Source organism: Schistocerca serialis, chromosome 2, assembly GCF_023864345.2.
Source record: "Schistocerca serialis cubense isolate TAMUIC-IGC-003099 chromosome 2, iqSchSeri2.2, whole genome shotgun sequence".
Lineage (NCBI taxonomy): Eukaryota > Metazoa > Arthropoda > Insecta > Orthoptera > Acrididae > Schistocerca > Schistocerca serialis.
In genome coordinates this window covers 954,149,787-954,175,684 of record NC_064639.1, presented here as the reverse complement: position 1 = coordinate 954,175,684, position 25,898 = coordinate 954,149,787, and the positions used below count along the sequence as shown (strand labels likewise).

Here is a 25,898-nt window from a genome sequence, read left to right as displayed (position 1 = left end):
AGCAGTTGTGACTTCAAATAATTATCTTTTATATTTGTAGATTCTGAATGTTACATTGAACACAGGTATTTTTTGTGTTTCCACTTCTAACAGCAAATGCAAATATGTGTCTGCTAAATTGATTTTTGAATAGTAGTGGCCTCCATCTTACTTGTCCAGCAAGTCATCCAGATGCAGAACCAGATATAAATCTGTATTATCCTGTGCATTAACTTTGACTGTGAAGCTCCCAAAAATTCATTTTTTAATGACTATCATGGGCGTTAGTCCATTGATTGACAAGGCAGGGGTGACAGCACTTACGTCATGTAATCAATCAAGTTCTGTTTTGAGAGAATCTGCATTACGAAAGTTACTGTTTGAGCATGACAAAAATGTTGCTGGACTCGGGATTATAATGGCACATGAATGAAAAATTTTGCACAGGCCGACAAAGATTCAAATAACTGCACAATACATGCAGCTCATTAAATAGAGTGGTTTATCTTGCTCATTGATTTGGAAGCTAAACAACGAAATTGCATGTAGCCGAAAAATGTTTGCAAGTATCGGGGAAGCTGTCACTAATAATGTTAGTGGTCTGTAGACATTCTTATACTTAGCTATGCTGATTTGGCCTCTTAGTAGCACTGATTGACTTCTATAAACAGTCAATTGCCACTGTGGGGCTAGTAGTGGCAGTGAGAATAGTTCGTAATGTGCATCCAGATTGATAAGTGACACGGCTGTGCCCAAGTCAGTTTGAAACTATTTTGCAGATGCTGATTTCAAGCTTACTCTTCAGCATGCCAGAACAAAATTGTTAAGGGGCACTGCCAGTGAACTACATGACACCTACTAAAATTATGGGCTGCTTATTACTGACTACTATTCTGTTGTCTACATGGCAGCCTTTTGCCAGTTTCTTTCTATTTTGGGAATTGTTGGTACTGACATGTTGCACACCCACGAGAATCATCTCATTTTTTGGATCTGTGGAACGAAATTGAATCTAATCTAATTTAATCTGACTTTCTCATTAAAGTTGCTGTAGCTAGTCTTGCTCCCTACTGAACTTGAGTCTGAAGCCCTTGCCTCTTCGGACTGACCACTACATTCCTCAATCATTTGAGGTAGTGTCATCAATGCAGTAGGCACTTGATACCCTGATGACGAAGCAGGTGTAGGATACATTGAATTCATTACACAAAAAATTGCATATACAATTAAGACCTTGGTGGTCAGCACTCTGTTAATCATACAGTTATTAGCACATTGATTAAATTACAATTAAGGTGTTGCCTTGTGTATTTGCTGACCATAAGGTTGGGTCAAAAAATCAATAGTATGATTGAATTTTATACTACTGGAGTCAGTGTGTGGCTGTAATTTTTGTGCCACTTAACACAAATAATTAAAAGAATTTTGTGAAAGAAATTATTATTATTTTTTTTTTTTACACAGGCTGTTCTTTATGTCTATTTTATTTCCATTTTGTATATTACATCATTTCAGCTGTACAGCTGCATAAATATAGGAAAAGCATAATTAGAATACAAGGTACAAAGTAACCAATGATTATAGTCACCAGAATATAAAGAGCACTTACAATATTTGACCCATTAAGCACATGTTTTGGGTTACAGTCATATAATTTCATCGGCAGAGCATCATTGGCCTGATATGCAATAAACTAAAATAAAAATTAAACATTATGTAAGTACAGATAAAATGATATGTATACAGTAGGTGAAAATGCCATAAAATAAAATGGTTTACCTCATAACCAGGGTTGAGCTTGTAGTATCTGGTTCAATACAAACGGCCAATGCAGTAAACTAGTTTCATTCAAGTAGTTTATCATGGCTCTGGATCCTGTTGCACTAAAACATTGACTGCAAGAAAACGGTAATAAAGCTTACTCAATGGTGGGATCAGCAAGATTGCAGGAAAGCATAATTAAATTTCCCAAGTCTCCTTAGACCTACCAAAACTGTCAATGACATTGATGTAGGAGATGAAACTGGGTTCTTTTATTGATCAACTTGTTGCATTAACATCATTTGTTGTTGCTGCTGCTGCTTCTCTTGTTCTTGATAATGCAACAACTGCTCTAGTTGTAACTTGATTTGCTATCACCACAATAAAAAAATAAAAATACTGTCAGGATTTGCAGAGTAAGTATTCATCAGCAACTTTTGTACCTGTGCAGATACCCAAACAATTGTGACGTTTGCCTGCTTTATTACTTCGTTGACAGTCCTTGGTGTCGACATATTGCATTGTTATACTGGCTGAAAAATGCGGGGTGGAAGTTCAACACTGATTACTGTAAATGATGTAGCTGACAGTTGCATTTCACATTTCTTTACTTTCACTGTTCACCCCCCCCTCCCCAATATTACAGTTATACGGCCAGTTAGCTATTGGCAAATTTTGATAAGCCTCATTAATAGGTTGCAGGCAAACATCAGCATACTGCTACAATAGTTTACTGTTGAATATCTATGAGCAGTAAAAACCTAACCACACAGCTCATAGTTCTTTCAGAATAATATGGTATGTATTGAACAGACATTGTCATTGTTGTAACACATGGCCTATTTGTGTTACACTTCTTTCACAGTTAAGTTGATGCATTGTTGTTGACCTAACCAGCACGCGTTTCTTGTCTGAAAATTGACTGTGGACTGACTGTCTTGGGACAAAAAATTAGACCTTTATATATCATCACAATAATAATTAATGAAACTATACATTGTTTGATGTTTAACTTACAGAAATTGCAATTAAAACATAACTCATTAAATTAACTGAATACACCAAGAAAGCGGTTCTCTTTAACAGTTTCTTCTGCCGAGAGATTTAAGCTGTATTATTTGTTTAAATGATGAAATTAACAGATAAAGTTATAGAAAAGACACTTTTGACAAAATGGATAATTGCTTTGGAATTAATTAAGAGCTGGCTTTGCTAACATGTTTTCAAATAGAGCCAAATAAATACTTAAAGAGTGCCAGAATTTATATTTGTTTATACATCAACAATAGAATTTAAGTTATGAAACAATCAATGATTTCACCCTTTACCAAAAGATATTAACTAGGAATAGTCAAAATAAATTAGGAAACTGATGACATACACAAAACTAAGCTCAAAGCTAGATCTGGTGTTACATTCTTTAAAACTGATGGCCAACCTTTCTCTTTTAATGAAAATGCGGATTATACTCACATATGTTAATGATAATTAGTCAAAAATAAAAAATGAATTTAAGGAGGCAGATGGCAAAACAAGAGAGAAAGTAAAAAGATCCCAGCTTACTTTGTCACACACTGCTCTAACATACAATGCGTTAAATCCCAATTGAGTCTTGTACTTTAATGAAATGCATAAAAAAAAAACAGTGTTGAGAACACTTCAAACAGATACAGTGTAAAGTCCAGGTAATTGTAAGGTCATTTATAGGAAACAGTGTATGGAGCTAAATGATAAGAGGCATAAATTACAGTGAACTGTCTTGGCCATGAGAGTTACATTTGCAGTGGCTATATACAATCAATGCTGAAACTGTGTTAATTTAATTTGTGCTATAGAAACATGTTACACACCATATACCACAGAATTTCTCATAATTATAAAACATAACAAACAAATTTTTGTGAGGAGTACTGATTTTTATATTTGTACTTTTTGTTTCAGAAGAAAAACAGCCAGTGGGACATGTAATTGCTGTGGATTGTCTGCCTATATACCCTGTCAATGGTGCAATCATTCTGGGTGGTCATGATTTCACTGAGCAAACAACTCAAAAGAAACTTACAGAACATTTGAACAACTTTGGCCCAGCTGATGTGATACTGAGTGATATGGCTCCGAATGCAACTGGAGTGCGTGTTCTGGATCAAGAGAATATATTGGTATTAGCTTATGCAGCATTCAAGTTTGCACTTACTGTCTCAAAGCCAGGATCAGCAATGCTTTTGGTTAAGGTTTGTTGTGCAATGGTTTTAATGTTACACTTTTATTTGTGATGAATGTTGAGAGGTGAAAGTCTCATATTTTTACCCATAATGTCTTACTTGTAAAACTTTCCTCACACAATGTTAATTACAAAGATATTTTCTTTTCAAAGCTATATTATGTGCAGTGGAAATAATCATTTATTATTGTGCTGTACATATCAAGAGTGGGAGCAATAAAAATTGAAAATTAAGAATGATAAGCTCGTATTATGAATAATGTAAGGCAAAATTGCACTGTATAAATTATGTTGTTTAGAGGAGATAGATACCTATCTTAAATTTCAAAGATGACAAAGCCCCACTGGCTAAAAGTGAAGAATATCTGGAATTGTAGAATGAACTGGACAGCATATAAGAGAATACCAGTTGTTGGTACTCCAAGTTGAAATGAATTTCACAAACAATAGGAAAAAGAATAACAGTGACTTCATAATCATCACAATTGGGGAAAATATTATCCTACTTATAAGAATGCTGTTGTGAGTGTAAACTATCCCCTTAATTACTGTGGGACTTTATTGCGGTACTTCTGATACGACATCCTTCCAGTGTCAATTCTTGCTTCATTTATTACACACTGTTTGTAGAATTTGAGGAATGAATAGCATCATTCCATAGTGCTTAAAGAAAAAGTTTGGCTTGTGGGTTTGACAAGTAGAGTGTCAAAGGCATCAGGCTGTGACTTTTTGCAGAAATCTGACCACCATTTGTCTAAAACATTTATTGAGGATAAGTAATTGTAAGCTTATTGTGAAATACACATTCTAAAGCATTAGATAAAAACTTGGATAATCGTTTTACAATGAGGTGACAAAAGTCGTCGGATAGTGATAAGCACAGTACAGATGGCAGCAGTATCATGCACACCAGGTATAAGTGGACAGTGCATTGGCAATGCTGTCATTTGTACTGAGGTGATTCATGTGAATTGATGTCTGATGTGATTACAGCTGCACGATGGGAATTAACAGACTTTGAACACGGAATGCTAGTTGGAGAGGGACACCCCATTTTGGAAATCATTAGGGAATTCAGTATTCTGTGATCCATGGTGTCAAGAATGTGCCAAGGATACCAAATTTTAGGCATTACCTCTCACTACGAACAATGCAGTGGCCATTGACCTTCGCTTAATGACTGAAAGCAGTGGTGTTTGCGTAGAGTTGTCAACACTAACAGACAAACAGCATAGTGTGAAGTAACTGCAGAAATCAATGTGGGATGCGTGACGAGCATGTCCATTAGGACAGTGCGGAGAAATTTAGTGTCGATGGGCTGTGGTAGCAGAAGACAGATGCGAGTGCCTTTGCTAACAGCATGACATTGCCTACAGTGCCTCTTCTGGGTTTGTGACCATATTGATTGCACGCTAGATTACTAGAAAACTGTAGTCTGGACAGATGAGTCCGATTTCCATTTGATAAGAGCTGATGGTAGGGTTCAAGTGTGGTGCAGACCCCACAAAGCCATGGACGAAAGTTGTCTCAACAAGGCATTGTGCAAGTTGGTGGTGGCTCCACAGTGGTATGGGCTGTGTTTATGTGAAATGGGCTGGGTCCTCCATTCCAGCTGAACCAATCATGGTTATGTTCGGCTACTTGGAGACCATTTGCAGCCATTCATGGACTTCATGTTTACAAACAATGATGGCATTTTTATGGTTGACAATGTGCCATGTCACTGGACCACAATTGTTCATGATTGGTTTGAAGGACATTCTGGATAATTCGAGTCAATGATGTGGCCATTGAGATCACCCATCATGAATTCCATAATAATGAATAATGGGAAGATCAGTTCACGCGCAGGATCCTGTACAGGCAATACTTTTGCAGTTACGGACGTCTATAGAAGTAGCATGGCTCAATATTTCTACAGGGGGCTTCCAATGACTTGTTGAGTCCATGCCACATAGAGTTCTTGGACTACGCCGGACAAAAGCAGGTCCAACACAATATTAGGAGGTATCACATGACTTTCGTTACTGCAGTGTATAAGTTCCTGCTTCCAGGCTGTCAGGTAGATGCTGGAAGTCAGAGAGTAGTGAAATATGTCCATTAATTTGGACATTAGTGGACTAGAAAATGAGGTAGTTCATTTGCATTGTAATATAATCATGTCCAGCAGCTTTCAAACAAATCTGTGCAATTGATTTCTTGCGGTATCGAAGGCTGCATAATGAAGAAAAATGTTTAGTTCACACCAACCAAGGGTTTATTCAGGGAACTGAATGTTTGTGCTGTTTTGTTGGTCAAGTAAGGGCATCAGTGTGATGAAATACTAATTTTGGACCTTGACGGGAGTTAGGGGTTCAGCTTTAGATTTGTCTATTCCTACACTCTGTAGATTTTGCCACAGGTTGATGGATCTGCGAATGTCCTCAATTAATGAATGAGCATATGTAAGCAATGAGTTTTTAATTTCTTACAGGTTGAGTAGCTTGGTTCCATATTTTCTTGTTAGTGAGATAGTTGTCACAGGTCGGGTGCAGTTTTTGTGTTCTGTGAACTGTGTCTCATACTCATAAGGTGTTTAAGTCATGGTGCAGTTTGTCTCATACAGGTTTCAGAGGAGTGTGTTTATCATGTAAACTAAATGAACTCCACCCGAACATGTCATAGAGGCCCAGTGGTACTGACCAGCCACTGTGTCATCCTCAACCCACAGGCGTCACTGGATGTGGATATGGAGGGGCATGTGGTCAGCACACTGCTCTCCCAGCCATATGTCAGTTTATGAGATCGGAACCGCTAAATCTCGATAAGTAGCTCCTCAGTTTGCCTCACAAGGGCTGAGTGCACTCTGCTTGCCAACAGCACTCGGCAGACCAGATGGTCACTCGTCCAAGTGCTAGCCCAGCCTGACAGCGCTTAACTTCGGTGATCTGACAGGAACTGGTGCTACCACTGTGTCAAGGCCGTTGACTACTGAGTCAAAATTTATATTGATCTTATTTCATGCCATTGCCTCCAAAGAAATTTCATAGGCATTAGCTTAAGTTGAAACATAGTCATGTACTTAAAATTTGTAAATGTTGTTTGGATATTTTAATGAGTAATTCATAAATGTTACATCATGAACAGATATGTCTGATGCAGAGACACCGAAATGATACTTCTGCCATTTTACTGCACAAAATTCTTTATTTTATATTACTATCATGATTTTGGCCTTAAGCTATTTCAAGTACAACAGTGTTGGGTATAATTGGATTTTGTTAATGAAGTCATCATCAAGATATATTGAACTGGGTGTCCCAGAATGCAGATAAGTGCAAAGTCACAAAAATGTTCAGCAGACAGGTAGCAAACATGTTTTCAAAAAAAGAAGTTTATACAGTCGAATGACAGAAATATCATTCAAACATTATCGCATGACTGTGGCCCCAAAAATATGAGAAGATTAACAAAGATCTCTGGAGGTTTGGTTGCAAATATGTAGATAAACATATGATTGTCTGCCATAAGGCGAGTTGGTCCAAATGGAAGCGACAAATGGTTTGAGTAGAACAGTATAAACCTGAATTTTGAAATGGAGGAAGTGTTGTTTAGAAAATTTGTGTTAATACCCCTGACTACAATATGCTTTCATACAAAAATTAAGGCCTGAAAGCACAAATTCAAAGCTGAAAACCTGTAAAACTTGTAAGGGTGTTGTTGCAGGGTAGGTTGTGTTGAGAAATAAAAAATTCAATATGTTGCACTATTTCCAAGTAAATTAGCACTGAAGTTAGCCAATCAAGCCATAGCTTGTGCAAATTCAAACGACATGCCAGATGCAGTTTGTCTCAGTTGTTCTCATGGCATAGATGATATTGAACGAGACGGCTCAGCCTTTGGCTCAGCTTCAATCCTTACTACCATCCCATGTCCAATTTTTGTATCCCTCTCTTATTTGGTTTCAGGAAAGCAAAGAACACATTTGGCTACTGTTTCTGGTGGACTGCTTGAATTTGCCCACATAATGACCATAAGGGCTAACTTCAATGCTAATTAACTCAGAAATGATGCAACATATTGAATTTTTTTCTTAACAATTGTTTCTTAGTCTGCCCTGCAACATCCTTATGAGCTTTTCAGACTGTTTCTGACCACCCTGTATGTATACTGCTGTACCTTCCTCCTCTGACTGGTAAGCATTCTCGGCTTCAATCATGCCTGAATGGGAGTAAGATATGAAAGTGGAGGTTCTGAAATACCCAGTAGGATGCAGCCAATTGGACTGGTAAGGACTGCGTGTTTGCTTGGTCAAGATGCAGTGTGGAGCCATCGCGGGTTGCTTCTGGGATAATCTGGCAGGTAGACAGGACAGTTGGCTGTAGGTCACTAGCCAGCCCAACATGTTTTAGGATCTTGACTTTTGAATCTTACTCCCGTTCGAGCATGGCTGCAGCCAAAAATCCCTTCCAGGTGAAGTTGAAGTGCAGTAAAATATTAGTCCATACTTCAACTTTTGCTTATTGAAAATGTAAAAGTTGGAGCAGGATATTAGTAATTATGATTAAAAGTAGCTCTAAGAATTGAACAGTAAGTTTACAAAACTATACTTGTAGAGCCTGTATTACCAGATGTAGTGTCTTCCGTCTAATATATTTATATGTTACAAATTTTCATTATCTTACTTCATACATAATTAGTCTCAAAAATTACACATGAAAATTAAACCTTAAAACAAAATTACAGCAATTTAACTATCCATTTTAGATAGTATGGTGGAACTACTCAAATATTGCTCACTTGCTTTTGAAGTACTTTTGACACAATGCCTGATATTTTGAATTTTCGTTTTCAGTGGCTGCAGAAGAATACTTTTTTTCATTGTGTTTCAGTTTGTAATGGAACCAATAGACTAGTGTTTCTGATCATAAGTCACGATAATTCTTCCTCCTTAACCACAGTGTAAGCCACAGAGCTGCTGCTGCTGCTGCAATACATGATGAAGCTAGTTAGTAAGTTATTTTAGTATCCTGTGGCTCACAATTGTGACCTCTTGCTATGTTGTGGAACAAGTTAGTTCTATAATTGTATCACTCTGTTTTTTCATGCATACAGTGATTTGTACTTATTGACCCCCCTGCCCCTCTCCGCCCTGCCCCCCTCTCTCCCCCATCCTGCCCCCCCCCTCTCTCCCCCGCCCTGCCCCCCTCTCTCCCCCACCCTGCCCCCCTCTCTCCCCCGCCATGCCCCCCTCTCTCCCCCGCCCTGCCCCCCTCGCTCCCCCACCCTGCCCCCCTCTCTCCCCCGCCCTGCCCCCCTCGCTCCCCCGCCCTGCCCCCCTCTCTCCCCCACCCTGCCCCCCTCTCTCCACCGCCCTGCCCCCCTCTCTCCCCCGCCCTGCCCCCCTCTATCCCCCCTGCCCGTTCAGGGGTTACAGTAGGCCTGAGGTATTCCTGCCTGTTGTAAGGGGTGACTAAAGGAGTCTCACATGTTTCGGTCTTTATGTGATGGTCCCCTGTAGGGTTTGACCTTCATTCTTCCAAATTTTTCTGAAGAGCAAGTCAATTGGGGAAGGGCGCCTTACACGGTGCATCTTGCACTGAGACCTCTCGCATCCTTCGTCGATGTGGATCACCACTTCTGCCCATTCTCCAGCTGTTGGGCGAGGTCACCCTCCTGGGTGCATTTTCCTCCATAGACTGTGTAGTATCGTTTTTTGCGCTGATGATGATAATGGACTTGTTTGCACTTGATATCCAGCACGGTAGCCAGTCCGTTGTGGTGGGGCCGCCATGTACCCTGTTGGTTGCAGCCTCCTGACTACACAGGGATTGCTCTGCTGATGCCTGCACCGTTAACTCCCCACTTATACCAAGGAGTAGATGCCCAACACCCTGGGGCATTGGGTCTCCGGCAATGGCAATCCTGACAGGTGGCCTTTGCTGTGGTTGGGTAGCGCCCGTTGGGAGGGCCCCTGGTCGCAGTGGGTGGCATCAGGGCAGACGACACGCAAGGAAGTGTACTATGTCATCTCTTGCTGCTGGCCCAATGCCAGCAGTCTCTAAGCGGTCGAGGTCTTAGCTACAATGTGAAAAAGTATGACCCCAAATCGTTCCCCTCCCTGGCCACACCATGGGAGGAACTCCAGGCTAAGGATGGCAGTGGATCTTACTCCCCCCTGTACCTCGTACGTGAGAGCTGATGGGGCATCCTTCATGTTGACGAAGCCTCAGTTTTTTTGTGGAGCATTTAGAGGACAAGTTGGGGGAGTTGACAGGATTGTCCAAAATGCAATCAGGGTCAGTCATAATAAAAACAGCATCCTCTGCCCAATCATGGGCACTACTCGCCTGTGACAAGCTGGTGGATCTTTGTGTTTCCATCACACCAGAGTATTATATTTCACACAGATCTTCTTTTGCAGTCTGATGACGAGCTGTGCGCCACCATAGAGTGACGAGGAGTTCATTTCATCCATCACGTACATAGGGGTCCAAAGGATAATCAGTTAGCCATGGGTGCCTTCATCTTGGCCTTTGAGGATGACGCATACCCGAGAAGATAAAGTTGATGGTATACTGGTGTGATGTCAAGCCACTGATGCGATGCTTTATGTGCTGGAAGTTCGGGCATATGTCTTACCAATGTACTTCCAGCATAATATGTGGACTCCATCACATCCCAATACTTCATGTGCCCCGCCTCCCATCTGTGTCAACTGTGGAGAGCACCATTCCCCTTGCTCACCAGACTGCAGGATTCTCCAGAAGGAACAGAAAATCGTGGAATACAAGACCCTGGACCGACTGACCTACACTGAGGCTAAGAGGAAATTTGACCTCCTGCATCCTGTACCTATGACATCTTCTTACTTCGCCGCTGTGAGAACAGTTCTAGCCCCATCCGTTCAGTCAATTCCAGTTGACTCTGAGCCGTAAGACCACACCTGCCCTCTTGATGCTGGGGGGCACTTCCCTGCCTGTTGCTTCCGCATCACCTATCTTGGGAGCACTGCCCCACCAACCATTGGGGACATTTGTCCCCACTTCTCAGCCAGAAAAGCTTAAGTCTTCTTCGGCTCCTCTCACTAGGAAGGGGTCCTTTGGGTCCCTCCCTTTCCAGGTCTCTACTAGTGGAAAAGATGACACCCACCAGTAGCTGAAGTGCCCAAAAGCAGCTGGTCATAGGGCTTCATGATTCTCCTCAGCAGGGTGTATACGACCCGGGACACCTGGGAGATCTGGGAAAAACCCGGGAATTTCTTCGTCCAGGAGAAAACCTGGAAAAATCCGGGAATTTTTTAGAATTCCGGGAACTTTTCCTTGTTTTAGTTACCAGTTAAATTTTTGTGATTTTGACTGGTAAGAACCAATACTCTAACGAAGGATATAAGTCGCAAAGGAAATGCGCCATATACAACAACAAAACACAGTGCTCATAGAAGCGTCTGCCAACCAAAGTGTGTCAAAGGCTTTAGGAAGAATATGCAGTGCTTCCTAACAACAAATTGCCTCCGATGAGCCTGACATGACAGCTGTTTACATTTGGTTCATTTGAGCAGTTGCGGGCAGGCTCTTGCGCATGCGCAGTTGAGTTGCCTATGAGTAGTACCTTCTCCCGCTTCTGGTTACAGATGTATGGCTGGGCGCCACTTTCTAAATTACTCTGGTTTGGAAATATTGTAGATCCAGGGCTGATGCACAGAGCAGTCAGAGTTGTAGTGGGGAGGTGGGTAGTCTCCATGTGACCTGTATTTACGTTTAGTGATTTTGCTGTTTCCCCTTCGTTTATTGCTCTCACATTAAATGAAAACAAAACTGATTTCTGTGTCCAGGAGCTACCAAATGAATTAAAATACATTCGCATAATTATGGAAGCTAAAATATGTTGTTAGTTTCAGGTTTTATTTCCACCTTTCTGACAGTCAAGCATTAATCACCTTGCAGAACAATGAAGTTATTTTTGTCGGTTTGCTAAAGAGATTAGGCTTGTATTAATCTTTTGCGCTGAGGCAGTCAATTTATTTGAAACGAAGTGTTTAATTTCACACTGTTGGCTAGTTTCAACTGTTCGCTGCATTTCAAGTGCATGTTTTCCATCTTCTAGCTCGTATGGCATTATGCCATAATAAGTAACCAAACATGAGATAATACAGTACTGGTACTCAAGAAAATTTACATCCGAATCTGCACATACGATTGTGCACTTTAAGCCGAATTATGCATTTTAGTATAGTTCACGAAATTCCGATGCTCCTGAAGTATCCTTTGATGTCTTGTTTCTGTTATGACATAATGCAAGATCTTTTAATATTTTACACAAACGAACATGCGGGCTTCCTGCGTCATTGTAACTGTGCAGGCGCGGTGACGCCTGTTATCTGGCGCTCTCTGGCGACTGCCGAAACGAACCAATTTCTAACAGGTCACGGGAAATTGCGAATGGTGGTTTGAAAAGTGTTACTTTCAAAGTAAATTTCCTTTGACGCAAGATGAACTATGTGCGAGAATGTATGATGAATTTCTTAAGTCACAGAGCGTTTGACTCTCATTTAAAAATCAACTCTTTGAGGACAACCATCTAGAAGAATTCCAAGCCCAGAAGATCAGACATTTACGTCATTATTAAAAATTTTACTGGCACATTTGTGTGATGTATCTTAAAGTGTAACACGCACAAAATGATCGTCATTATATGTGGAAGCTTAGCTTCTCTTGCAGCTTATTAATCTTAGAGACCAGTATTATTTGTGAAAGCTTTGTTTTTCTTCTAGCAAAACTATGTATATTAATTTAAACCATTAACTTTTCTTTTTGTGATCTTGCTATCGGTTGACTACACTACGTGTCCTGTGCTGTCATCAAGTGCTGAGATCACGTGACATGAGCTATGACTGGCTTGCAAAAGCGCGTCGCAATCTCTAATTCATTGCTTCGGAAATATCATGCAGTGTTTGGTGGAATTCGAATTTATACCTCCGTAAAACGAAGAAATGCAGCGTACATGTTGCTGCACATCAAAGATCTTTCCAAAACTTGTTTTTTTCCCCCTGGGTTTCATTTTCTAAAGTGCCGGCAAATTCTACGTCTGTGTAGAAAACCATAAACATTCTAAGGATTGATAAGTTTTACAGTGCCGAGGAAAAGTATACTGTTATTTAACACGGAAAAAGTGTATTTTCAACCGGGAAATCCGGGAAAAATCTGGGAATTTTTTTTCCTTGTCCACGTATGCACCCTGCTCAGTCCTGGTGACTGAATCAAAGAAGCCCTCCCAGCCAGAGAAACCTAAGCAGCAGTGAGAGAAATCCCAAAAGAAGACCCCCAAGAACAAGGAAATTGCAGTGGCGCTCACACAACCACTATCTATAAGCCCTGTGTCTGAGGATGAGGTGGAGATGCTGGCATCCACTGAGGACCTAGATCTCGCTGGACCCTCAGACACAATGGACATAGACTACTCAGGAACTAAGTTGGTGGCAGCAGGTGACCCTGATTCGTATATTGCCTCATGGTAATGTCATCCTCCAGTGGAATTGCTGCGGTTTTTTCCACCATATGGCTGAGCTGTGGCAACTGTTAAGCTTTACACCTGCTTTCTGCATTGCCCTCCAGGAAACCTGGTTCCCGGCAATGCAGAAAGCAAGTGTAAAGCTTAACAGTTGCCACAGCTCAGCCATATGGTGGAAAAAACCGCAGCAATTCCACTGGAGGATGACATTATCATGAGGCAGTATACGAATCAGGGTCACCTGCTGCCACCAACTTAGTTCCTGAGTAGTCTATGTCCATTGTGTCTGAGGGTCCAGCGAGATCTAGGTCCTCAGTGGATGCCAGTATCTCCACCTCATCCTCAGACACAGGGATATAATAGAGTGTCAGGTGGAGTTTGTGTCTATGTCCTGAACTCAGTCTGTAGTGAACCTGTGCCTCTTGACACTCCTCTTGAAATTGTGTCTGTCATTATAAGGACGACACAGGAAATAACTGTCTGCAATGTATATCTTCCTCCAGATAGTGTGGTATCCTGAACGTCTTGGTTGCACTGATTCATCAACTCCTTAAACATTTTCTACTTTTGGGAGATTTTAATGCCCATAACCTCTTGTGGCATGGTACCATGCTTACTGGTCGAGGTAGAGAGGTCAAAGATTTACTGTCTCAGCTCGACCTCTGCCTCCTAAATACTGGGGTTCCCAGACATTTTAGTGTGGTTCATGGCATTTACTTCGCCATTGATTTATCAATTTGCAGCCCAGGACTTCTCCCATCTGTCCACTGGAGCGTCCAAGATGATTTGTGTGGTAGTGACCACTTCCCTCTCTTCTTGTTACTCCCCAGTGTCATGCCCAAGGATGCCTACCTGGATGGGCTCTAAACAAGACAGATTGTGAAGCTTTCACGTCTGCTGTCACCATTGACTCTCCCCCCCACATGGTACCATCGATGTTGTGGGTCACTAGAATGATCATTTCTGCGGCAGAAAACGCGATCCCTTGTTCCCTAGGGTGCCCCCAGCGAAAGACAGTATCTTGGCGGTACTGAGCATTGGGAGGCTCTACAGCAGCATAAGCAGCATCCATCTATGGAGCACCTAGTAGCTTTTAAATGGCTCCATGCCTGCATTAGCCAGCTTCTAAAAAGACAGAAACAGGAGTGTTGGGAGAGGTATGTCTTGACCATTGGGTGCCATGCATCACCTTCCCAAGTCTGGATGAAGATCAGACGTGTTTTTGGGTACCAACCCCCAAGTGCCCCTGGTGTTACCATCGATGGTGTGTTATCTACCGACACAAATGTGATTGCTGAGCACTTTGCTGAGCTCTATGCTCGAGCCTCTGCGTCTGAGGATTACTCCCCAGCCTTTTGCACTCTCAAACAGCACATGGAAGGGAAAGTCCTCTTGTTCACTACATGCCACAGTAAATCATATAATGCCCCATTTACAGAGTGGGAGCTCCTCAGCCCGCTTGCACATTGCCCCAACGCAGCTCCTGGGCCAGATCGGATCCACAGCCAGATGATTAAACATCTCTCATCTGACTACAAGCGACATATCCTCATCATATTCAACCGGATCTGGTGTGATGGCATCTTTCTATCCCAATGGTGGGAGAGCACCATCATTCCGGTGCTCAAACCCAGTAAAAACATGCTTGATGTGGATTGCTATTGGCCCATCAGCCTCACCGTTCTTTGTAAGCTGCTGGACCGTATGGTATGTCGGCAGTTGGGTTGGGTATTGGAGTCATGCAGCCTACTGGTTCCATGCCAGGGCAGTTTTTGCCAGGGTCACTCTACCACAGATAATCTTGTGTCCCTCGAGTCTGCCTTCTGAACAGCCTTTTCCAGATGCAAAACACCTAGTTGCCGTCTTTTGTGATTTACGAAAAGCTTATGACATGACCTGGCGATATCATATCCTTGCCGCGTTGTGTGAGTGGTGTCTCTGGTGCCTGCTCCTGATTTTTATCCAAAATGTCCTGTCACTCCATACCAGGAGAATGGGGTCCTGCAGGGCTCTGTATTGAGTGTATCTCTACTTTAGTGGCCATTAACATCCTAGCAGCAGCTGTAGGACCGTCTGTCTCACCTTCTCTGTATGCAGACGACTTCTGAATTTCGTACTGCAGCTCCAGTACTGGTATTGCTGAGCGACGCCCACAGGAAGCCATCCACAAGGCACAGTCGTGGGCTGTAGCCCACGGCTTCCGGTTTTCAGCTGCAAAGTCGTGTGTCATGCACTTCTATCGGTGTCGTACCGTTCATCCGGAACCAGAACTTTACCTTAATGATGATCCACTCACTGCAGTAGAGACATATCGATTCTTAGGACTGGTTTTTGATGCCCGATTGTCTTGGCTTCCTCGTCTCTGTCAGCTTAAGCGGAAGTGCTGGCAAAACCTCAATGCTATCCACTGCCTGAGCAACACCAACTGGGGTGCAGATCGCTATACACTGCTGCAGCTCTACAGAGCCCTTGTTAAATCCCACCTTGACTATGGGAGTATGGTTTATGGTTCAGCGGCACCCTCACCATTGCTTTTACTCAATCCAGTGCACCACTGTGGTGTTCGACTAGCAACGGTAGCTTTTAGGACAAGTCCTGTGACCAGTGTCCTGGTGGAGGCCGGAGTCCCTCCAGTGAAGGTTAGACGTGCACAACTGCCCACCACTCACGTTGCACACATTCATAATTCTCCTGTGCATCCGAATTACTGTCTCATTTTCCCAACCACCGCAATTCATCTCCCACATCGGCAGCCCAGGTCAGGGCTCACAATTGCGGTTCACGTCTGATTGCTTCTGTCTGAACTAGAGTCCTTTCCTTTACCACTTCCATTTGAGGTCCAGTCACATATGTCTCCATGGTGTAAACCTCGACCGAAGCTTTGCCAGGACATTTTGCATGGCCCTAAGGACTCAGTTACCCACTGTGGCTCTCCGCTGCCACTTCCCCTTGATTCTTGACATCTTCTGGGGCTCTGAAGAGGTTTACACCAATGGCTCGATGGCTGATGGTCATGTTGGCTTTGCCTACATTCAAGGAGGCCATATTGAACATCATTCCTTGCCCGATGGCTGCAGTGTTTTCACTGCAGAGCTGATGGCTACATTTTGTTCTCTTGAACACATCCATTCATGCCCTGGGGAGTCATTTCCTCCCTGTACTGACTCCTTGAGCAGCCTGCAAGCTATCGACCAGTGCTACCCTTGTCATCCTTTGGTAGCGACCATCCAAGGAGTCCATCTATGCTCTGGAACAATCCAGTCATTTAGTGGTGTTTGTGTGGACCTCAGATCACGTTGGAATCCCAGGCAACGAACTTGCTGACAGGCTACACAGAAACTGCTTATGGAGGTCAGCATTCCAATAATTGACCTGAGTTCGTTATTATGCCCCAAGGTTTTTCAGCTTTGAGAGACGGAATGACGTATTCTCAGTACACACAACAAACTACGTGCCATTGAGGAGACTGCGAATGTGTGGAAGGCCTCCATGCGGGCCTCTCGCAGGGACTCTGTGGTTCTCTGCCGGCTCCGCATCATTGGTCACACTTGGTCGACCCACAGCTACCTCCTGTGCTGTGAAGACCCACCTCAGTGTCGGTACGGCACCTGGTTGACAGCGGCCCATATTCTTTTGCACTGTCCTAGCTTGGCTGCCCTGAGAGATCACCTTCGGTTACTGGACTCGTTATCATTAATTTTAGCAGACAACGCCTCATCGGCTGATTTGGTTTTACATTTTATACGTGAGGGTGGGTTTTATCATTTGATCTAAATTTTAGTGCATGTCCTTTGTCCCTCAGTGTCCTCCACCCTAGTGCTTTTAGGGTGGAGGTTTTAATGTGTTGCAGAGTGGCTGGCTTATTCTTTTATTTTCATGGATAGCCAACCTGCTCTCCTCTTTTACTTTCTTCTATCTGTGTTTTTCTTGTCCTATCATGTTCCTTGCAGTGTTCGTTGCTCTTCTGTCTTTCTTGTGGTTTTTCCTTCCTTTCAGTATTGTGTTGTATGTCTTGTTTGTTTTATTCTTTCCCTTGTGGAATTGTTACAATAGGAAAAAGGGACCATTGACCAAGCAGTTTGGTCCCTTCCCCCCCCCCTTTCAAACAAACCTACCAACCAACCAACCAACCCACTCCCCCCAGGGGACTCGCCACTCTTTGGTGAGTTCATGCTTGGCTACCATGGGGCCCCTGCCTTTGCAGCATTTTTCCCCCATCTGTGCTGCATATCTGTATCATATGTCTTACATCATCATATATATTATATCATTATTATGTTATATCATAAAATATCCTCATGCTATTCTTTTCCCCTTCACCTGGGGAACATGTCTGGGATGTTATTGGGAATGTTCTGCATTGTCTGTTGCTGATGTACGAGCAGTCTCACTTTTGTTTTTCGCTCTCTTTTCCTTTCTTTGTTTCCCTTCTCCTCTCATTCCTCTGCTTCAGCGTTCCAGGTCCCTCTTTTTCTTCTTCCTCCCTGTGCGCTCCTGAAGGCCGACCCATGCCTCTGACGTGTAACTGGTGACCGGGTGCATTGTCATTCCCTGCCCCGTGTCGACAGGTAGGGTTTGCACATACACCCTGGTACAGGCCAGGCCCAGGGAGGGGTGATTGCCTGAGCTGCAACCCTCCCAAATTGCTGATTGGTCCATCTGTCAGATGTTTGGGAGGTGTGACCTGAGATGTGAACAATCGCCTAAGGCGGGTGCGCCCTCTTGTGAAGGGAGCCCCCAGTTGGAAGGAGCGTGCCACTGGAGACACTGGCAATCATGGGGGATTTTCTCACAATGCGTCAATCATCTTCCCAATCAACGTCTATGAAATGTAAATGTAATTAGGCTACTGATTCAGAGACCCTTCCCACTGCACGACAGTTCCTCAAGGTCTCATGTACTGAAGACAGTCAGTCCTTTGCTACAGTAAATCTGTTTGTTATTCAGAAAGGTGCTGATGCAATTGCTGACCCTGTGAAATCCTGCTCTCGTTTATGGAATGCCACTTTGCTTTTGGAGACTGCTTCTGATTCTCAAGAGCAACTGCTTGCTTCCTTGCTTCTCCAAGGCTACCCTGTTCATGTTGAGGCCCATGGAATCTTCAGTTCTTCCCGTGGTGTAATTTACACCAGGCTGCTCAATGGTCTAACAGAGGCAGAAATCCAGTCTTACCTCTCTGATCAGGGTGCCATTGCTGTCCATTGTGGAATGAAAAAGGTAGATTCCTCCTTAGTGCCCGCCCATGCTCTTTTCCTCACCTTTGATAGAGTGGTGCTGCCATCAGAGATCAAAGCAGGCCATGAAATTATCACAGTCTGGCCGTACATTCCAAACCCAATACGCTGCTACCAGTGTCATCGTTTCAACCACACTAGAACGTCTTGTTGACACCCAGCCAAATGTGTAACCTGTGGTAGGGATGCACATGAGGGCTATTGTCTGCCTCCTTTTCCCCGCTGTATCAACTGCAGTGGCAGCCCTGCTGCCTCCTCTTGGAATTGCCCTGTGTATCTTGATGAGCTGGCTGTCCAAGAGATTCGGGTGAAGGAAAAAGTGCCTTATCCAGTAGCTCGCAAGTTACTGGCTGGTCGCAAACCCTGTGTTCTCCTGCCTGGCACTTGTAGTTCTGTTCTTGTTACCCCTCGTTACATGAAGGACATGGCCATGCAGACATGCAACCTCAAATTCAGCTCTGAGGTTGTGAAATCGCCATTGTCAAGATAGCATCACCATCCCCCCATCCCGCTGTGCAACAAACTGTCAAACTCTCTCTCAAGGGTCGAAGCCACCAGCTACACAACCACTAGGCAGGAAAGGACAGAAGTACTCCCATGAAGGCTTCCTCTGTCCCTCCAGCCAAACAACACCAGAGTCTTCCTCTAACCGGAAAGGCTCAAAGAAGTCCACCAAAGGCAAACAGTCTTCTCCTTCGCCAACTCTAAGATCCTGTTCAACGGTGTCACCATGTGGTACCTTAGCCGGGCCAGCCTCTGTCTCACTGGTGCGCACCACCAACCATTTTTCAGCGTTGGACTGCACGGACCGACCTCACAACCAAGCGGATGCTTCTGTGGACCCCATGGAGCAGGATCCTCCTGCTTCTGTGCCCTGTAGTAGCAACTCTCCACCAGCTGGCCACTTTTTAAGGCTGACTGGCAGCTTTACTCCTCCCTGGCAACCATCGCAGAACAAGATATCCCCAGTTGCAACGTTATCCTTACTGCTGCAGAACGTTCCATTCCTCACACTTCCTCATTACCACACCACGTCCCAGTTCCTTGGTGGACTGAGGTGTGCCGCGACGCAGTTCACACATGGAGATGTGCTCTCCACCCTACATTGTAAAACTGCCTTCATTAGAAACAGATGCATGCAAAGTGTCATCGAGTTCTTCGGGATAGCAAAAGAGCTAGTTGGATTTCATTCACAAGTTCTTTTAACAGTTCCATCCCTTCCTCTGTCATGTGGGCCAACCTCCGACGGCTCTCTAGAACCAAGCTCCATTCCCCCATTTCTGCCCTGAGAGTAGGTGCCGATGACATCATGGATCCTGTTGGTATCTCCAACACCTTGGCCCACCATTTTGCGGATGTTTTGAGCTCTTCTCACTATCACCCTGCGTTTATCCATCGGAAACGAGTGGAGGAAGCTCGGGCAATACTCTTCTCTTCTCACAATCGTGAGTGCTACAATGCTACCTTCACTATGAGGGAGCTAGATCATGCTCTCAGTTCATCTCGGTCATTCGCCCCAGGACAGGACGCTATCCACATTCAGATGTTGCAGCACCTCTCTCTTGTGGGCAAGCACTTTCTGCTCAACACATTCAACTGCATCTGGGCTGAGGGCACATTTCCTGGACGCTGGCATGAAGCCACAGTCATACCCATACCTAAACCCGATAAGGACAAGAGCTTTCCTTCTAACTACTGCCCCATCTCTCTTACCAGTATCATTTGCAAGGTGATGTAACATATGATTGATGCCCGGCTGGTATGATGGCTTGAGTCTCGCAATTTACTAACAAATGCACAGTGTGGATTTAGAGCACGGGGTTCTGCAGTTGACCATCTTGTTACTTTGTCCATCCCTGGCATGGATAGTTTTTTGCATGAATCCCAGACTGGTCGTATTTTTCGCTTTGGATTAGGCCTAAGACACCAGCTGGAGAACACACATCCTCCGTATTCTTCCATGGCCACCTGCCCTGTTTCCTTCAGGCATTTTTACAAGACTGAGTTTTCAAGGTGCATGTGGGTTTTGCCTTGTTGGACACCTTTATCCAGGAAAACAGTGTGCTTCAGGGATCCGTCCTGATTGTCATCCTCTTTGCTATCACCATTGGGCCTGTCTCCCACCGGGCATCTCTAGCTCCATTTTTGTTGACGAGTTTGCCATTTATTGCAGTTCTCCACATACCTGTCTCACTGAGGGGCATCTTCAACAGTGTCTTGATCGTCTTTACTCCTGGAGCATCAACAATGGCTTTCACTTCTCCACTGACAAACCCGTCTCTATGAATTTCGGGCGACGCAAGTGGTTTGGCCCACCATCTTTACATCTTGGGCCTGTTGCCCTTCAGCTCGTAGAAACTACAAAATTCCTGGGGCTCATGCTCAATAGGAAAAACTCTTGGTCCTCCCATGTATCTTACCTGGCAGCCCGCTGTACATGGTTCCATGTCCTATGTGTCCTCATTGGTACTTCCTGGGGAGCTTCCTGGGAACCCTCCTCCATTTGTACCGGTCCCTTGTCCATTCAAAACTGGACTATGGGTGTTTTTGTTTATGCATCTGCATGCCCATCCCTCTTAAGCCGTCTCAACACTATCCACCATCATGGCATCTGTGTGGCCACAGGCACCTTTTACACCAGCTTGGTTGAGACTGTGAATGCTGAAGCTGCTGAACTACCCCACTACTGCCGTGACTTTCTCCTCAGCAGGTATGCATGCCATTTCTCATGCGTGGCCACCCATCCTATCCTCCTCCTCTGATGATTGCTTTGATCGTCAGTATGGGACTCGTGCTGCTTCTCTGTTACCCCCCCTGGAGTCTGCTTTCTGCACTTGCTACGGCGACTTGACTTCACACTACCTGTACGTTTCTCGGTGGGTGTGAACCATTCACCACCTTGGCTTTGTGAAGTAGCCCATGTTAACTCCGGCCTTCATTCGCTTTCTAAGGAGACTACTCCAGCCTTGGTCTATCGCCTTGAGTTTCACCACCATTGCATGGAACTTCACGATAGTACCTTTGTATATGGTGATGGGTCTCAGACTGACCGTGGGGTCGCTTGTGCCTTCGTCGTTGTCACTTGTGTCTTTCAATATCAGCTTCCAGGTCGTGTCGGTCTGCCAGGAAACAAGGCTGCTGACGCTGCTGCCAAGGCTGCAGTCCTTGTACATCAGCCCGAGAATATCTGTATTCCCTCCAATGATCTCTGTGCTGCCGTCTGTTAGAAGGTGGTGTTGCTTTGGCATTGCCGATGGTCCTCCCTTCACAGGAATAAGCTCCGGCTTATTAAGCCTCTCCCAGCAGCTTACACGACCTCCTCTCGGCCCTCCCGCTGGGAGGAGGTTATTTTAAATCGGCTGTGTATTGGGCACTGCCTCTTTAGCCATCGTCATTTGCTAAGTGGTGCTACCCCACCACTTTCTACACATTGCACTCAAATTTTAACTGTCTGCCACATCCTGATGGACTGTCCATTTCTTAACCTTTTACATTCCTGTGTGGGTTTGCCATCTGAGTTATTGGCTGTTTTAGCAAATATGGCAAAGGCTATTTAATTCTTACTTTTGGACCTCCATTTCTGTTTGGTATCTTCTTTAGCCCTTTTTCCAAGTGCTGGTTTTTAGCTGTCTTCTATTACATCAACTGGGACTGACGTGTAGTCTTCGTGTTCTTTAGTTTTGACTTGGGCGCATATGACCCCAGTTGTTTTTGCGCCCCAGAGCAAAACAAAATCAAACCCCCTCCTACTCCCCCCCACTCCCACTCCTGCTCCCCCTTACCACTCCTGCCCCCACCACTTCCGACCCCCCCCCTCCCTCCCCCCACCACTCCCCCCCACCACTCCCGCCCCCCACCACACCTGCTCCCCCCACCACCACCACCACTCCAGCTCCCCCACCACCACCACCACTCCCGCTCCCCCACCACCACCACCACTCCCACCACCACCACCACCACCACCACCACCACACCCACTCCCCCACCACCACCAACACCACCACCACTCCCACTTCACCACCACCACCACCACCACCACCACTCCCGCTCCCCCCACCACCACTCCCACTCCCGCTCCACCCACCACCACTCCCACTCCCCTGCCTCTCGCACTCCCCACTCCCCCTCCCTTCCCCCCCACTCCCACTCCCCCGTCTCTCGCACTCCCTTTTTATAATGTTTTGTGAACATTGGCAGTCTGGCAATGTTTGAGCCTCATTGCACAGTCACCTTAAGATATCTTTGCAACGATAAGATTGTCTTTGCTTCACTGGATACCAGAGTTTAAAAAATGAGAAGAAATGCTCAAAAATATATTATAAATAACACATTTAACAAACTGCTATACATTCACTGCAGCAGCAAGAACCATATAAAGTGGGGAAAAATGTGCAAGTTTTGTGCGTTTAGTTCAAATATATTGTGGGTCACACTAAATAAGTATTCAGAAAAAGATGTAATGAACTGGGTGGACAATTATGCCATGGTGTAGCAATTCTGTCAAAAGGTGTCCTAGAGAACAATGCGGTAAATTCAACAGTGATCATTATCCTGCAGACAGTTGAATGAAAATAAGTAGGAGACTGTTTGTTTTCTTTTCAAATAAATATATAATGTACTGAAATTTGTAAAATGTTGGTAGCTTTCATTGTATCTTTTGTCACTTATTAATTGTAATGTTGCTCAAACACAATAATAGAAAACTGTTATAAGTTCTGTGTTCAAAAAAATCATTCATGGAATAAAATTTTGCCAACTCACAGGTGCGTAAACTGAAAATTCGGAATAAATCTTATGGAGATGGAAAGCTACTGTTGATAAAATCAAGGACATAGGATAAAAGTTCATAGGCTTCCATGGATGGTGTCATTGTGGGTAAAATAATTTTGGATATTGGGACGCATGATTTTAAACTACTAAAACAACTTAACTGCTGGCATTTTGAACAATTTTCTGCAGTCCTTTCTTGCCTTCCAGTCAGCCACCACGGTAGCACATGCAGTAGCATACTGTACAGTCACCTTCTCCATAACAACCTCTTCATATTGTCCAGTGACATCTCAGATTTGTGATTTCAGTAGCCATCAAATAACAAAAAATGGCAGTAACATAAAGGAAGACAATCAGTAGCGTACAGCAATGATCTGTCATGAATAGGACCGCTGCAAGTCAGATGAGACATTGGCAGTTTAGTTGTTTTAGTAGTTTACAGTGACACAGCCCAATACCCAAAATTAGGTTATCCATAAAGGACATACGATCTTCGGTGTTCTGGCTACATCCTGTACTGAATATGCAATATAACTAACACCTTCCTGAGAAACAGTATAATGAAGGCTTTTGCCAGGGCAATGGGGAAAAAGGGAGGGAATGAAAATTGGGGTTTACAGACTGCCAATGATGAGTTTGGCTCTCAAGCTCAGAATGAGCAAAGATGGTGAAGAAAACTTTTGCTTCAGGCGATACAGAGAAACCATGGATACTTAAAATCAGGATGTCTGGACAGTGATTTGAATCTTTCTTCTGAATGTTATACCTGCCAAGTCACTTGGTAGTAGTTCATTCTAGTTTTAAATAGACAGGGACACGAATGTGCAGAACAGTTGCTGTGTATTACTAACATTAATTAGTAGTAGACTTTTAGGATATTGCTGTACTCGTAAATGATGATTTTTCTGAAAACCGAATATAGCTTTAGCAGTATATATATTCCAGACACAGCATATATGTGGAACTTTGTGTACTTTGTTCTTTTGTGAAATTCTGGTATTTTATTCCATGTTTTTGTTCCAGGAAAGCCACACTCATTAATGATGAATTTGAGTACTCTGAACTGTTGTAAAGGTTTATGTGCAGACAGTGTTTCTAATATTTATGGTTTTCTTTCAGATATGGGATGGAGGTGGTGTGCCCTCACTTTGTACTGATCTGAACAGATATTATGAGTCTGTGAAGGTAGTCAAACCAGCAGCAAGTCGAACTGATTCTGCAGAGAAATTCATTCTTGCTAGAGGGTTTAAGAAGTCTGTATAAAGTGGTGAATTATATTTATTACTAAAATGATCCTAAGATTGTGCCAGAATGCAACTTCTCTTTGACTCCCTCTAGTGTGTCATATTAATTTCCATATAGCTTTTCAATTATGTAATCGCTGTAGTATGTTTTACTAATTACCACATAACTTTCCAATTGTGTAGTTACATTTCTGGTTATGGAAAAATCAATACTGTTGTAATTCTCTGTTAACAGTTTGTACCAGAATAAAATTGATTTTTTTTTAAATCCTTACATATGTCAGAACATCAGACTATTTGCGTGCAAAACTTTCCAGTTAATCATATCAAGTTTTTACTTTAAGTATGGTACTTTGCAGTGTAATGTAACGATCATGACTTCGATCAGAGAAAAGTGTGGACATACGAAATGAAGCAACATGTCTGTGTCGATCTACAGTTCCCATTTTCTGGTCTTTTCTGATCTCCAGATTATCTCCCCCTGCGGGTCTGGGGGTAAGAATAGGCCCGAGGTATTCCTGCCTTCATAAGAAGCCACTAAAAGGAGTTTCACAGGTTTAGGCCATTATGTGATAGGGTTTGACCTCAATTCTTCAAAATTTTCCTGAAGAGCGAGCCAACTGGGGAAGGGCACCTTACATGGTACTTCGTGTCCATTGTGGATTGAGATCTTTAGCCCACTTTCTCGTCATCGCATTTCACTCCCGCTCATTCTCCATCTCTTCGGAGAGGACACCTTCCTGGGTGTGATTTCCACCATGCACTATGCAGTGTCACTTTCTGTGTCGACAATGACCATGGACTTCTTTGCACCTGATACCTGATATCCAGCATGGCAGCCAGTCCATTGTGGTGGGGCTGCCATGTACCCTGTTGGTTGTAGCCCCCTGACCACACAGGGATCGCTCTGCTGATGCCTGCACCATTAACTCCCCACGTATGCCAAGGGGTAGGTGCCCATCTCCCTGGGGCATTGGGACTCCTGGCAATAGTCATCCTGCGAGGTAGCCTTTGCTGTGGCTGGTCGGAGTGGGTGGCATCAGGAAGGATGGATGACACGCGATGAAGCATAGTCCATCATCTCTTGCTGGTGGTGAAACACCAGCAATCTCTAAGCATTCATGAGCTCAGTTCAATGCACAGACGTACGACCCCAAATTGTTCCCCTCCCTGGCCACACCATGGGAGGAATGTCAGGTT

General features: G+C 43.9%; 1 protein-coding gene across 2 annotated transcripts in view; it reads left to right on the top strand.

Annotated features, from left to right (window-relative positions):
• Window positions 1-24,966, top strand: part of LOC126458334 (rRNA methyltransferase 2, mitochondrial) — a 79,994-nt gene extending 55,028 nt beyond the window's left edge. The window contains exons 3-4 of one of the 2 annotated variants that reach the window (XM_050095294.1): window positions 3,685-3,971; window positions 24,574-24,966. In XM_050095294.1, the coding sequence (XP_049951251.1) occupies window positions 3,685-3,971; window positions 24,574-24,717 (431 nt within the window). In that variant the 3' untranslated portion in view covers window positions 24,718-24,966. Of the gene's footprint in view, window positions 1-3,681; window positions 3,972-24,573 lie in introns of both variants that reach the window. The other variant, XM_050095293.1, reaches the window with a different exon arrangement.
• The last annotated feature ends 932 nt before the right edge of the window (window positions 24,967-25,898 follow it).